The following is a 14,162-nucleotide window of genomic DNA, read 5'->3' on the forward strand; positions in this document are numbered from 1 at the left end:
TGACACAGGAGGAAGTTGTAGTGTGATAGTGCATATTAGCTCAGACATTTACACAGACCAGAGAGTTCACATTACCTGTAGGAAAGCCACACTCACCATCCTACTGAGTAGGTTAAAACTTGGAAGTCTGGTCTTTTATGTTAGAAGAAACATCCAAATATACTTAATTTTAAAGGAAAAAAAAAAAAGGAAACAAACATCCTTCTTGACAACTCATATCCCTTTATTGCAGCTTGTTTTTCTGACACACGGTGAGCTTAGACAAGGAAAACCCTGCTGTGAGACCATTCCCCCCATTCTGCCAACCTATTTCAATTCTTCTCCCCCCAATTGGTTCTGGTGGGGAATTTTACAACCAAATTCCACAAAACTGAAACGAAGAAAGTTCTATACTGCTCGCCAAGCAAACTGACAGTTGCTGGCTATTTTGGGGAACCACCCTATAATTGTGTCCACCTGCTGCAACACACTATTTTTAATGTCATACACCACAGCAGTGTTACACAGCAATACGGCAAAACTTCTCAACGATGACACTCTGCTTCATCGCCCCCCACCTGCAGAAGCACAGAAAACCTGTTAGGGAAGTGGAGCAGCAAGAAGAATTTTTCTAACCTGGTTCTACATGTTAATTCCAAAGGGACACAGCAGTTTTCCCCTCCCTTATGTCCACCGGAGCAGCTTTCATTTCTCCTTAGCTCCCCCACGCCTCTCCCCTTCCTTCCCCCAGACCTGGTGCCGTGGGGGTCGCACCAGCAGCTGCATCCCTGGGCTCCCCTTGGCCTGGGCCATCAAAGCTTCTCCAACTGGCCGGAAACTGAGGCCAAGGTTCCCACACTGACCCCAGTTCTCCCAGGTGCTGAGGTGCAGGAGACATCAAGCAAGCCCCAGGACCCCAAAAACCCCAGCCATGGCAAGCTCATGGGCCCAAAGAGCTGCTTACTCCCAGTTTTTCTCTGCTGGCTCCAAATTTGATCTAGACAGACTCAGGGACTACCTGCCAATTTGAGGGTCCCAGGAGGTATATGTGAACACAGTGGCTTGCCGAAAGAGTGAGGGCTTGTGTCAGCAATCCGACAGACAAGCTGCCACAACAGGCTGCGGCAGGTTGGAAGCGCAGGGGGAGTACACCGTAACAGATTTTTAAAGATCCTCTTCTCAATTTACCCTGTCTAGAAACAGTTTAGGAATATTAATCTTGCATCCAGTGATTCTAGGCTGGTTGGGTACAGAGGGGTGAGACAAGTATGACTACCATAACAACTTATTTTTCTGTAAAGTACCTAGACAGAGAGTGCACAAGCATGAGTGACCACAGGCACAACCATACAAATACGAATAACCAAACATCTGTGTTATTTCAAATGGCATTAGAAAGCTCCTTGAAGGAAACATGCCTTATTTTCCTTTCACTGAGGACCAGAGGTGCAGCACTGCACAACGGAGCATACAAGGACCATTTACTTCCAGGACCACATGAGTCCAAACCTGCCTTATCCAGGATTTCCATCATTTCAAGTTTCTTTCTGTACCTCTGGTGCCTGCAGTAGGTGTGCAGCCTTGCAGAGATTCACTTTGATCTCCTCTGCTGTTTGCTCTAAGACAAATACGAAAACAATAAGGTTAATTCACAGGCAAGGAGTCCACGCTGGGAGCAAAAACAGTACAACACAGCTATCATTCTCCACAGAGCCTGGGGACTGTCTATTCTTATGGCAAAAAGCAGCTGTACATTTAGGCAAAATGCTTCTTGCCAAAGACAAACTTGCTGAAGCAGACATCCACTTTGCATTCATGGTTACAATGCAAAGAAACGTCACGATCTTTAGGTTGAATTCAACCGTCAACAGGTTATTTGTCCCCATCACGAAAAAAGCAGCTGCTGCTCATCCCAGAGTTTGGGTGCGATACGGGCACCCATCAGCTTCCTAAGGTCTCTTGATGTAGAGCAGACTGCAGCCGGCTCTCCAGAGAAGCGAAGCCTGACAGTGGAAAAATCAACCAGCCCTTTCTATCTACGCTTTACTTGGTAACTGCGAAAACCTGAAGCGGTGTAGTTATCTCTGCCTCCAAGTGGTTGTGCTGATGGGCTGATCCATGCAACTAGAATATTTCAGATGACAGCTTGGCTGCTTCTGGACCGACCGGTTTTAGCACCCCCTGGCACTGCGTGCTTCAAGCACAGTGGAGTATCTGTAAGCACCTCCAGAAATGAATATTGAAAAGTTAACAACTGCATTTCCCAAGGCAGGTTTAAGCTCACTCAGATCAATGAAAAGCAGGTTTCTCCCAAGCCTGAGGAGGCATCAGCAGATTCTGGCCACTCTCAGGAGACCAGCACTCAGTTGTGGTGGGGGCATGGGTGTGTGTGTCTGTAACCATTTACACAAACACGACACACTCTCAACCACTTACACACACGAAGCATAAAAGCAAAGTTAATTCATTCTTTTGCCTCCTTTGTAACATATTATAAACTCAAATCCTCTGTAACCTAGAAGGTTGATCAGCAAGGATGTTTAGTAGAGGCAAATGAACACAATTCCGCATCAGATGGAACTAAGAGCTAGCGTTCACTAGTACTTCAAGAAAATTAAATACTCAGTTTCTCCATCTTCCTTCCCTCCCTTTAGCTAAGGCAAAAGAACTGAACCTCCTCCCCTAATGACACACAAAAGGTGTGATTTAATATTATTTTTTTAATAGCAGTGTCAGTTTAAGTGCCTCCTCATCCTTCCTGCTCCCTATACCATTCCTTTTGTTTTACTGTAAGAGCAAACAGGATCCAAGCTTTTTATATATATATAAAAAAATATATATATATAAATATATATATATATAAAAAAATAAAGAAATATATATATTTCTTCCTAAATTCTGGATAACATCTTTCACCTGATTCCATTTATACAACTGAGGACCGAGGCTATATCTCTACAAAAGCCAAAGGAATAAAAGAAGGGAAGGAAGTATCTCAGAAGGGACTTCCAAATGTCATTTCATACATTCTCCAGCAAAACCTGAGAGGTCATTTGCAGTGTTTTCAGAGACAGCTGAGGAACATCATGTTTGCTTTTCTTCACAGCTTCTCCATACGCTCTACACCTGGTTATTTCTCAGGTCTTGATCATACTAAAGGATAGTCTCAAACCAGGTGTGAGCTTGATTTCCAGATATCTCTAACCTAAAAAATAAAACTGAGGAGAAAAGGCAGATTTGGCAAAGTGAGCACACCAGTTCAGCTGAACATGCCAGTTTTTAAAAGGCATCAAATTCAGATCCTGGCCTTCTTAAGTAAAAGCTTTGCTTTGCCTTGCCAAGGGAGAAATTTGACAGCCATTAACTACCATGCGTCAGAAATAATTCTGCACACAACAAACAGAGAAAACAGCAGCAGTGAGCTACTGCAACACATCTTGAGGAGATATTTTTCCTCACAGTCAAGTACAAGGCCGTATTCCCATCCTCAGCAACAGAACAGCTCCTACTTTCTCCTCTTGTTTCCCACCACCTCCACTCCTTCCCATGTGTTGTCCGCGGGGCTGCATTGGCACAGATGTTCCCACAGCTGCACAGCGAGCCCCGGCACTGCTTGGATCAGCCTGGAAGATAACACAGCAGGGGAGGGGGAAAAGGGACTGTGATCTGGTTCAGTAGGAGGCCATGCAAACAGCTGTGCTGGAACAACACAGCAAGCAGGACCTGGCCAGGGGCCTCGCCACGGATCGTGTCCTATGGCCTGCGGAGCAGATACAAGGCTGATCAACTGTCACGCCGTCCTGTTTGAGACTGCTGATGGCTTTCTGCCTCCTCTCCTCTGCTAACAACTGGCTCCTATCTAGCCTGACTAACAGAAAAACCTGTTGTTTGGATGCTCGTGTAGCTGGCAGACACACCACAGTGTGCCAATTCTAACGTCTTCCAAGCTTCTGAAGCTAAACGGCAAGGACAGAATAAGGTATCAAAGTAGAAAATCCATCCATCCCTCTGGCAGCATGACAACTGAGACACATCCATAACACCGATTTCCCAATATGGAGCACTACCTGATTTCATGTATTTAGGATTTACCACTAATCCGCTCTTCAAAACTTACACAACACTCAAACAGACCACACAACAACCAGCAGAAGAGTGAACATCTAGATATAATCCCAAGCACATACCATACGCTTCAGCTCTCCAGTAACTGGATCTGCACAAAGCAGTTAAATACAGACCATGCTGGCAAGCAGAGCCAGAATTCCACAATGTACCTTGCACAGAAAATGCACATAGTACACAATCAGAGTTTCCAAATTTGTTTTGCCATGAGAAAGTACATTTGTAACCCTTTTGGCTGCAATGATAGCCTTGGAAAGACAAATTTTGATATCTGCTCAAATCTGTAGACTGTTGGAAACAGTGACTCATGCATGAATTCCCGCTACCTATTAATCTCAAAACGTAAGCACTTTTACACCAATAATGGTGGTTTAATGCCCTGGCAAAAATGGGAAAAAACAGTTAGCAGAATTTGGGAGTGACTGTCAGGAAATGAAGATAAAGATGACACTTGGAGGACAGTGAGAACAAGAAAGGGACAGGAAAAAAGAAGTCACAAGTTATGAAGCACACCTCTCCCAGCCAAATGGGAGTTCAGCTACCACCTGTTTCCAAAAGCCACATTTTCCCACTCATCTCCACGCAATATCCCTCAAAACAACGGCAGGCTTGTGGCCGACTAAATATAAACCCCTCCTTTACATACCCAGCCAGAGACCTCAGTAAAACCACAGTGGGCTTCACCTACACTGTCACGCCTTGGCAAACTGTTAGAAATTCGAGAGGTGACTTCGGCACATATATAATGTTGACCGTGACTTCACAGAGCACCTCAGCACGAGGGTATGCTCTGAACAAAAGGGTAGCATTTTATTCCTACCATCTCCAACTTGATTAAATTAACTGTTTGGGGTTTTTTCCCCAGCAAAAATTCTGAAGACATTTTTATCTCATAAAAAAAAAAATTAAATAGTAATCCAGAATTCAAGGTTTACCATTAATAACTTTTTGCTCCCTTTCCCAAATATAAAATTAATAAGATGACTTAACACCCAAACCTCAGCTTTTGAACTATTTAAATTACTCAGCAGCACTCAGCTAAAACGTACATTTTAGTTAGACATCTTTTAAAAGTTTTATTCTGTTTTTATTGTGCATATCTCATTGAAGTGACATGACATCCACAAATACGTATTTTTTAATATGGTATAATGGTCCAAATGAGAATGTTCTCAAACTCAGTAATTGTTTTCAAGATTAAAGCAAAATAAGTTAGAACATGTCATTTGATGTTACAATAACAGTAAGAGCTCGACTGTTGCTCAACCTGATGAAAATAGATGCCTTTCAGGAATCTTAATTTTCAGTATTTTGGAATAGTGAATGCAAGCAACTAGCACAGACATATGCAGGCACCTAGCAGTACAAGGACATGACTGTTTATTTTACTATCCCACTTCAGCTTAACATAGAATTGTTAAGAAATTTAACTTTTTTTAATTTAAATTTTTAAAGAACTGTTTTTCCAGTGCAGCATTCCTTTATTGAAGCTCCTGCTGCATAAATATACACATTATGGGTATTACCTCTGCCATTCACATGGCTTCCAAGTTAACACTAACACACCAAAGGGACATATTTATCATCTAGATACGTTCTGTGTGTTGCAGACCCAAGACAAATGCCATTTCCATTCACAGGAAAACAACCTTGCAACAATCTAATTTCCACTGTAGTTTCTTAAGCTGCCCATGCCACTCTACAGAGGCAGCTTCACAGTTCGTGAAATGCCTAACACAGATGGACTTTTGAAATTTAAACCAGGGAAGTCCGCCCACGCCTGCAGTGCATTTCTGCAGATGTCCCTGTAAAACCTCACAAGCAACTGGAGATTAATGTAGATGCGTTCAAGAACATTTCATCTTAGTGCCTGGAAGCATCCCCCAATAATAAACCTGCATAAGTAAAATAAAGCAGAGATTTATAAAAGAGAGATTTGGCCTTTGAAGAGGAGACAGAGAGAATGAGTTGCACCCTAAATAACAAGTGGGAAAGTAGGTAACAGGTAAGCAAACTGCACTTACAGAACAGCTGACAATAAAACTTCATGTACAACAAAACATTGCTATCAAAGCTTTAAACTGAGGGGATTATCTTCTGCTGTCTACTACCACAGTCTTTTCAAACGGCCAAAATTGTGGGAGATCCTAAAGACAATATTATCTTCTGGGAGATGAAGAAGCAAAAGTGATAAGAAGTGAAATAATAATTCTGAAATAATAATAATAATAATACCACTACCACAGTATGTTAGAATGGTTTTCATGAACTGACCACAGTAATATTTTAACATTAGCTTGCAATGTTTCAAATAGACTCACCAATCTGCACAACTGAGTAAAAAACAAATTAAGTGAGGGGTAGTGGCCACCAACACAACCAGGTGATATCAGGCCCAGCAGCCTGAGGCACACACTGAGACTATGCCTCTGTACAGTGATAAAACATTTACACAAGTGAAGTATTCACCATGTGAAAGGGAGAACTGCTAATTAACGCTTACATCCAGATAAATTGCAGAGGAAGAATCTGACATGTGCAAACAGCCACTTTTGCTTATTTAAGCTGATGAATCACATGATTAATTGCCATACTTCGCATTGTTCAGGTAAGGTGTGAAGGTACAAACAAGGAAGAACCTACCAGGACTCTCTACCCGCTTGTAGTGGTAGGGATTGATGCAAACCTCCTTCTGTTTGGAACCAAAGGGAAACTCGCAGCATTCCAGCGGTTTCAGTTCGTGATGGCTCTGCAGGTCTGGCCAGCGCCACACTCTGCAGTAAATTACGTGCGGTAGCCCTTTCCGGTGCGACACCTGGAGCCTGCCGTCCAAGGAACGAGGGATCGTGACACAGTTGCTGGGCTGACCAGGACAGCTCAATGCTTTTTCTAGCTCCTCCATAGCACCTTTTTTCTTCTTTAGTTTTTTCACCAAAGCATCAACAGCTTTCTCTGCCCATTTCTCTTCTTCGTCCCCTTGCTTCCATCCCAACAACCTCTTCACTGCTGGGCTGGTGAAGGAGAATAAACTTGTCACATTCATGGTGACCCTGACACTGCGGTGGTACCACAGAATCAAGCAGCAAAGACTGTCCTGTGCATCCACCACCACCAGGGTACAGCAGATTGTGTCAGTAATCAAAAGCGGTCTGTCTCAAATAATTCTGGTCCTTTCTCCTTTTCAGTCCTCCAGTCCCAGGAAGGCAGCGCTGACATGTCCCTTTGATAGACACGACCTTCGCATTATTCTAAACCCTTCTGGCTGAGAACCTGTGGGAGAATATCAGAGTGAGATTAAAAAAGGTATTTCGCCTTTTAAATTAACATACAGCAGTTAAAAATATCTCCTGTCCCTTCCATGAGTGGTGTGACCAAAAACCAACCACCAACAACAATAAAACAACGAAGCATTCACAACCTCCAGAACTGGACTCAAGGCACATCTGAACAAGACTTTCAAGCAGCAGGACCTGCTGCTATATCCCTTCCCTGAAAACAGCCTTGAACAAGTGAGTTGATCACCCCGGAAAATAATGACACAGAATAAACCAAAAAAGGTTTGGGGAGGGGGAATTAGCAGGAGGAGGAGGCAGGAGGTGGAGGTCGGTAGTGGGACAATTCCCCATCAGTTCAGTTCTCTCATCGAACTTGCTGTGTGGCCTCAGTGATTTTTATGCCACACAGCAAGGGGGACATCAGCTGCATTTCCCAGCCTCAAACAATACTTCTGCTTGGTGCCCAAGCATGGCCTCAGTTAGTACCATGAGAAGCTTGATAGAAAAAGCCAAAACAGAAAAAGGCATGGCTGTATTCCCACACAGTCCAAAAAAGGGCAAGGGTTCTATATTAGAAATCTAATTTGCATTAAATCTAACCAAAAACAGCCCCTCAGATTTCATCATTCATGTTTAAGTGTGAAGGGCGCTTCCCTCTGCCTATCAGCTATTGCAACCTTAACCAGCAAAACAGCCCAAGGAACAGATACAAGATCACTAGCACTTTTTATTTATTTATTTATTTATATTTTCTAAAGTAGCTGCAAGCAATATGCCACAACAGCACTGTGCTACCCAGCCCTCTGCAAATTTCCAGCGATACAGCGTGAAAAATCACTGCACTAGACTTGCGGATGCCACAATCTGAAACTAAAATAGTTCAGCTTCACTTCCGACTTACTTTGAGGAACAACCCAAAAAAGAAACTAGAAAGATCCTTGACCTCACACATCTCACACGAGAAAGAAAACTCTATCTCCCCACCCCGTCAAGAAGCTCTCACAGCTCACAGAGAGACTCTGAGGGAAAAAAATATCATGAACTTACTTCACTGATTACATCCGACCCTTCCCGTTGCAATGCCTGCCCGATGTACTCAAGGACACACAAAAGAGTGAGAGGGAAGAAGTCCTGATAAGAGGGATTTTAGATGGCACAGCAATCCTCAACTTGGGAGACGTGGAACGGGGATGAAGCAATGAGTGAACGGGAGGAGGAACTCCACATATGAAGAAGTTCCTGCTGTGAGCAGCAAGTTTTATACTTCCCTGGGCTGGGAAAAAGGCTCCGCTAGGGAAGTAGGAGAGACCCTGCAGTGGCAGGGAGGGAAAAAATGAGAGAAAGAGCACTAAGCCACTGATTTTCAAACACAGCATGAGAACAGACAGGAAACGTATCCTGGAGTGGATACCACCAGGTTGCAGAGGAAGGAGGAAGGGGAAAAGGATATTAATGTTTTTGTTGCCATCAGAAAGACACAAAAAAACCCCAACCAACCAATGACCCATGGGCACACAGAATAGAAGGTGTCAGCACACCCGCATCAAACAGAATTTCACAGTTACACTAAGAAAAGATTGCAGGTCTCACATTGTAAACGCTATGCCACACTTACTTTCTTGACCGTTAGGCGTGGTTCCATAGCGTACCACTATTCTTGGAGAACTTTAAGCTGAAAACCATCCACTTGATTCAAATTAATTTGTCTCCAAAACAATAATCTAATTTCAAAGATTCAGTTTTATTAGGCCCAAAGCATTAACTACATTTATGGGAATAATGATTATGGACTAAGACACAGACCATGTCTACCTGCACTTTGTACTGGTACTTTCTATTCCTTTTATGCTAAGAATTGTATTTGTAATAATAATGTCACTGCAATGGAAGATTTGCATGAGCCTGGGGCAAATTTAAGAATTTATTTTGTTCCCTGGGCATGTGCTATACTGTTACATTAACTGAAAGTCCATTATTGTCACTGACTGCATTACCCTGGGTATACTTTATCTTTACAGGTATTGTAAAGTGCTCTATTAAAATGCAGTCCTAATTTAAGAACCCCACTATGTGTGCTTCAAATATGCTTGTAACAAAGTTATTCTCAACTCATATATATAATCTGTATCTCAATCAATATTCTAAATATTTTTTCTCTATCTTTCAAATAAAAGATACAAGATCCACACAGGGAAGTTACAAGTTCACACACAAAAGTTACAACTTCCAGTGGTACATCATCAAGTAAGCAAATCAAGCTTTCAATTCCACACCCATTTGAATTAAACAAAAAATATTTAAAAGACTTGAGTTGAAGCTCTAATAAAAAAGAAAGTACAAAATCTAAACCTTGGTTTCTGCCAACACTGATAACGGATGCAGGTGTAGCTCTACCTCGGCCCGACCCTTTTCCACCAAGCTACTTTGAAAATAAGTGGCCAACCTACTTGCTGTGAAAAACTAAAACAACAAGAAAAAAAGTCCCATCTATTAAGACTGTATGTTTATACCAGTGCCTGAAAATACAACCCTAATGCGAGCTAGTACAGAAGCTCTGCAAAGACCAAGATGACATTCAGAGGCAGGCCCAAGCAGTCAGATCACAGGAACAGATTTTTTCCAAAGTTTTGGGGTCAAATCCTGCAACATACACACACCCCACTCCCACAATTGTACGCTCCAACACATATTTCACCATCACAATAAACGGTATTCTCTTAACAGCTGGTATCTCTGTAGCAACGGTAGCAAGAAATACATTGGGAGCAAGGAGGAACAGCATTACAGAATCACAGAATCGACTGGGTTGGAAAAGACCTCAGAGATCATCAAGTCCAACCCTTGGTCCAACTTCAGTCCATTTACTAGATCATGGCACTAAGTGCGATGTCCAGTCTCAGTTTAAAAAACTCCAGGGACGGTGAGTCCACCTGGGCAGGCCATTCCAATGCCTGACCACTCTCTCTGCAAAGAATTTCTTTCTAATATCCAGCCGAAATTTCCCCTGGCAGAGTTTACGCCCATGCCCCCTTGTCGTATTGCTAACTGCCTGGGAGAAGAGACCACTCCCCACCTGGCTATAACTTCCCTCCATGGAATGGTACAGTAGTTGTAGATATCCCTCGAAGTCACGCAGCTCGGACACCAGCCCTGGGACTCCTCCTGAAGCACTGCCTGCCCGAATAAAGACTATGCTCACTCCAAACCCTGAACAAGACACAAGACAAAGGGGAAGAAAACCCACAAGTTGCTGCATACTACTCACACCAAGCTCCAATACCAGTATAAAGCTGAAAAAAAAAAAAAAAAAAAAAAAAAGCAGCGTAGGTGGAGTTCTGCGTTTCCAAGAAGCAGAGAGTACGTCCGTGGGCTGAGCCCTTGCCAGTACATTCTGTTTCCCTTTCTGCCACTCTTGGTTTTCGCAGTGCATCACTTCCTGAATTACTCTTGCACAAAGTGGTCTTATCGGCTGGTAGTGCAAAAATAAAAGATTAAAGCATGAGTCAGCAAATGACACAATCCACGTCTTTCTTCCCCAAATACATATGCCCTTCTGGGAAAGGGGGAGCTCGTATTTCCAACACCTGAGTGACCAGCAGCCCTTGAAGGGTATGTTTATTCACAGGGCAAATAACAGGGCACCCTCAGAAAGGCAGCTTGGAATCAGTTTAAAGGAAATCGAGTTGTTACCCACTTATCAGCCACTCTTTACACATCAAAACCCATGCACTTTTTATTATGCCTTCTGTCTGCTGATGGATGAGTTGGAATCAACAAACTTCTTTAAAATCTCACTGCTGCTTTATTTGTCTCCCTTCAACGCTGCTCTATTTTGTGTAACCTTTGGACTGACGTACAAACCTGCACACAGCTTGTGAGAAGCCTACAAAAAACAAAAAAGTGGTGAGCATTATATATACAGCTGTTTAGCCAGACTTGTATTTAAACAAATGTATTTAGGCAAAATGCCTCAGAGTGAAGCCTTATTTTTCCAGCTTTCAGAGAAGAGACAGTTACTCTGTTAGCAACACCAAGTAGACAGTAAAATATTCAGTGAGACTGTTTCCAAACTCCCACAGGAGATCCCATAGGAAACTGTCCCCACTTTGCATAAATCAGAGTTTTTGGTGGGTGGAGAAAGGATTAGGACAATTAGATGATCCTCTCCTGGGAGGGGGGAAGTGAAACAACTCCTAGCCCAAATTTCAGGCAAACAAGAAGCAGCTCTAACTCTTCTACTAATTTCATTATTTGTATTATGGGCTCAGGGATGCAGGCAAAAAGGATCCTATTACATGTTTTTGATACATGCTCAGCACAGTTAACATATAAAAAGGGGCAGAACCGCAGTGAGGAGAATCTACATAATTGTTAATGAAGAAGACTGTCTAGTCTTTGACTACATTTTAAAAACTCAATCTATCTTATTTTATTCAACGTGTCTCCTCACAGCGCCCATTACTTATTGACAATATGAAGAAATAACAAGCAGAGAGATTTTAATTTGCTTCTTTAAAAATATTTAGTAACTTGCCTTCTCTGAAAGACACATCTTTTCAGCAACTCATGTACTCAGTACAGTATTTAGACCCTTAAAAAAAAAAAAATCAGATTTTGGCATAGAAGTCAAGGAGCTGTCACTTCACTCCTGCAAGAATGATTTCCATGTATTACTAAAAAGCATGCAGTCTAAGCAGCTGTAACGCTAGAATGTGTTACAACAGATTGTGCAGTAACTTCCTCCAGCTTCCTATTCTTAGAGCAAGCAGCAAAAAAGTTTCAATTACTTTCTTCAAGCAATGTGACTTGTAAAACAAAAAGTCCAGAGTCTTATGCTGAAAAACTCTGTTTTTAATCAAAGAGGGTTTTGGGGTTTTTTTTGCACTTTCTTATGGTAGAAGGTCAGATATTGCTCATCTTGGAACCATGCATGGAAACCTGATAGAAGCCTCAGTGACATTGCAAAGAACATGCAAAAAGAAAACAAGTTTCATTTCAAAGCACTGTAAAACTCATTGGAGAGTTTATACAGAACCTGACTTGGCTTCCCTTGTATTTCTGAAAAGGAGAACCAAGAAAAAAAAAAAAATAGCTAACTCTTTTATATGCCTTCTTGGCATGGTAGAAAGAATTTTTAAAAAATAGTATAAAATGCAATCATGTTAATTTCTGCTACATATAGGTTATCAATATGTGATACATATATATATGTGGCAAGTGTTCAAGAAAAGAGCACACTGGTGCTGAAAAGACTTCAACATACTTAACAGGAACATCCAGCTTTTTTCCTAGCGCTGCACTAGACTCCCTTACTTTGGCCCCGCAGGGGCAAGGAGGACACGTCCAGCCTGTTCTGCAGCAGCCTCTGCCTTGGATCCCGAGAGACAGGTGAAAGCACCGGCCTGAGAAACCCCTCTAGGACCACTGCTCATGCTATTTGGTGGAGGGATTGCCCTTCCAAGAAAACCTCCCATATATCGTTGTTCAGCCCATGGAGAAAACCCTTTTAGATACCAACATGCACCTATTAGTTCAGCAGATGGCAGGAGAGCAAGAGCAGGTGCTGACTGCACCCCAGCTACCTCGAACAACAGGTTCTTGGAAGAAATACCTAGCTGTTCTCAACAGGGCAACAATATTTGCCTTCAGAAGAAGGACTTGCACAGCTTCCAACTTATTTGATAAACCAAATCAAGTCGATGAGTTCCAAGCACGACCTGAGCACCAAAGAGCAGATTCACCACTCGCTCAGAATGAGACAGCAGGACCAATGTATACTTTGCCAACATAGGGGACACAGGCAACAGTGACTCAAAAAAACAAACCCCCCATTGCTCAGTTACTCCAGAGCATCAATACATGCCAATTCCTTCCCAATGCTCACCACAGTTTGAACCAAGTGCATGGTGTGCGGCCAGTTTCTACACTGAACCGCAGCTTTCCGTGTGCTCTCCTATGCACCAGCTCCTGGCCAGCAAGGCGCTGATCCTTGACTGTCACAATAACAAGAGTAAAACAATAGCAAATTCTTACAGGTTTTCTGGATTTGTACCTTGCCTTCTCAAACCAAAGTTACTAGATTTTAAAGACTTACGGTAACTTTGCTGGTGCTTCTCTAGAGAAAATACCCAGTTTCCACAAACATTAGAAACTGAATCCTGTGTTACAGTCCAACTAAAATGGCATAAAAGCCTTTGTAAGCAAATGCATAGTTGTGTGAAATGCTAAAGAACACAGGAAAGGTGCTCTTCCAATTTTAAGAGATGGATCAACAATTAAGCCTCCCCTTTTTCTGATTAAGAACACTGCTTCCCAATTCCTTTGCAACTGTTTCGACATATTAGAAATCGTACTCCTGAAAACAAATTGGAACACCCCATCCTGCAAGATGCTTTTCTACAACTTCATTAAAGCACAGTTCCTCCCTGTTTACAAGAAACACTAGCAAGTACAGCCTCTTAAATTATCATCAAATCCTCAAATCAGGCAGTTTTAACCAGAGTCAAGAAACAATGGTAAATTTCTAGTTTACATTGCTGAATTTTACTCATTCCTGCATTCAGATGCACATGAGACTCCATGACATCGCAAACTGCCAGCTCTTTCATTAATGCCTGCTGGTCTCCTCACCATGTTCTTTTGACTTGCCAGGTTCACCAGGTTATTTGGTCAGGAAACTGGATGAGGCTGGTGCACACCAGGGCTGGTACAAGCGGGACACTTCAAAAAGTACATCCAGGTGTGGACAAATCCCTTCTGGTGTCTGCAAGCAGTTGGACCAAA

At 42.5% G+C, this 14,162-nt stretch overlaps 1 protein-coding gene across 2 annotated transcripts in view; it reads right to left on the bottom strand.

The window, feature by feature from the left end:
- Positions 1 to 14,162, bottom strand: part of SMAD1 (SMAD family member 1) — a 47,523-nt gene that overhangs the window by 18,567 nt on the left and 14,794 nt on the right. The window contains exons 1-2 of one of the 2 annotated variants that reach the window (XM_071808018.1): positions 8,427 to 8,586; positions 6,748 to 7,374 (exon numbers count right to left, since the gene is read on the bottom strand). In XM_071808018.1, coding sequence (XP_071664119.1) covers positions 6,748 to 7,147 — 400 coding nt within the window. In that variant the 5' untranslated portion in view covers positions 7,148 to 7,374; positions 8,427 to 8,586. Of the gene's footprint in view, positions 1 to 6,747; positions 7,375 to 8,426; positions 8,587 to 14,162 lie in introns of those variants that run through there. The other variant, XM_065837096.2, reaches the window with a different exon arrangement.

The sequence above is a fragment of the Patagioenas fasciata genome, chromosome 4 (genome assembly GCF_037038585.1).
Source record: "Patagioenas fasciata isolate bPatFas1 chromosome 4, bPatFas1.hap1, whole genome shotgun sequence".
Lineage (NCBI taxonomy): Eukaryota > Metazoa > Chordata > Aves > Columbiformes > Columbidae > Patagioenas > Patagioenas fasciata.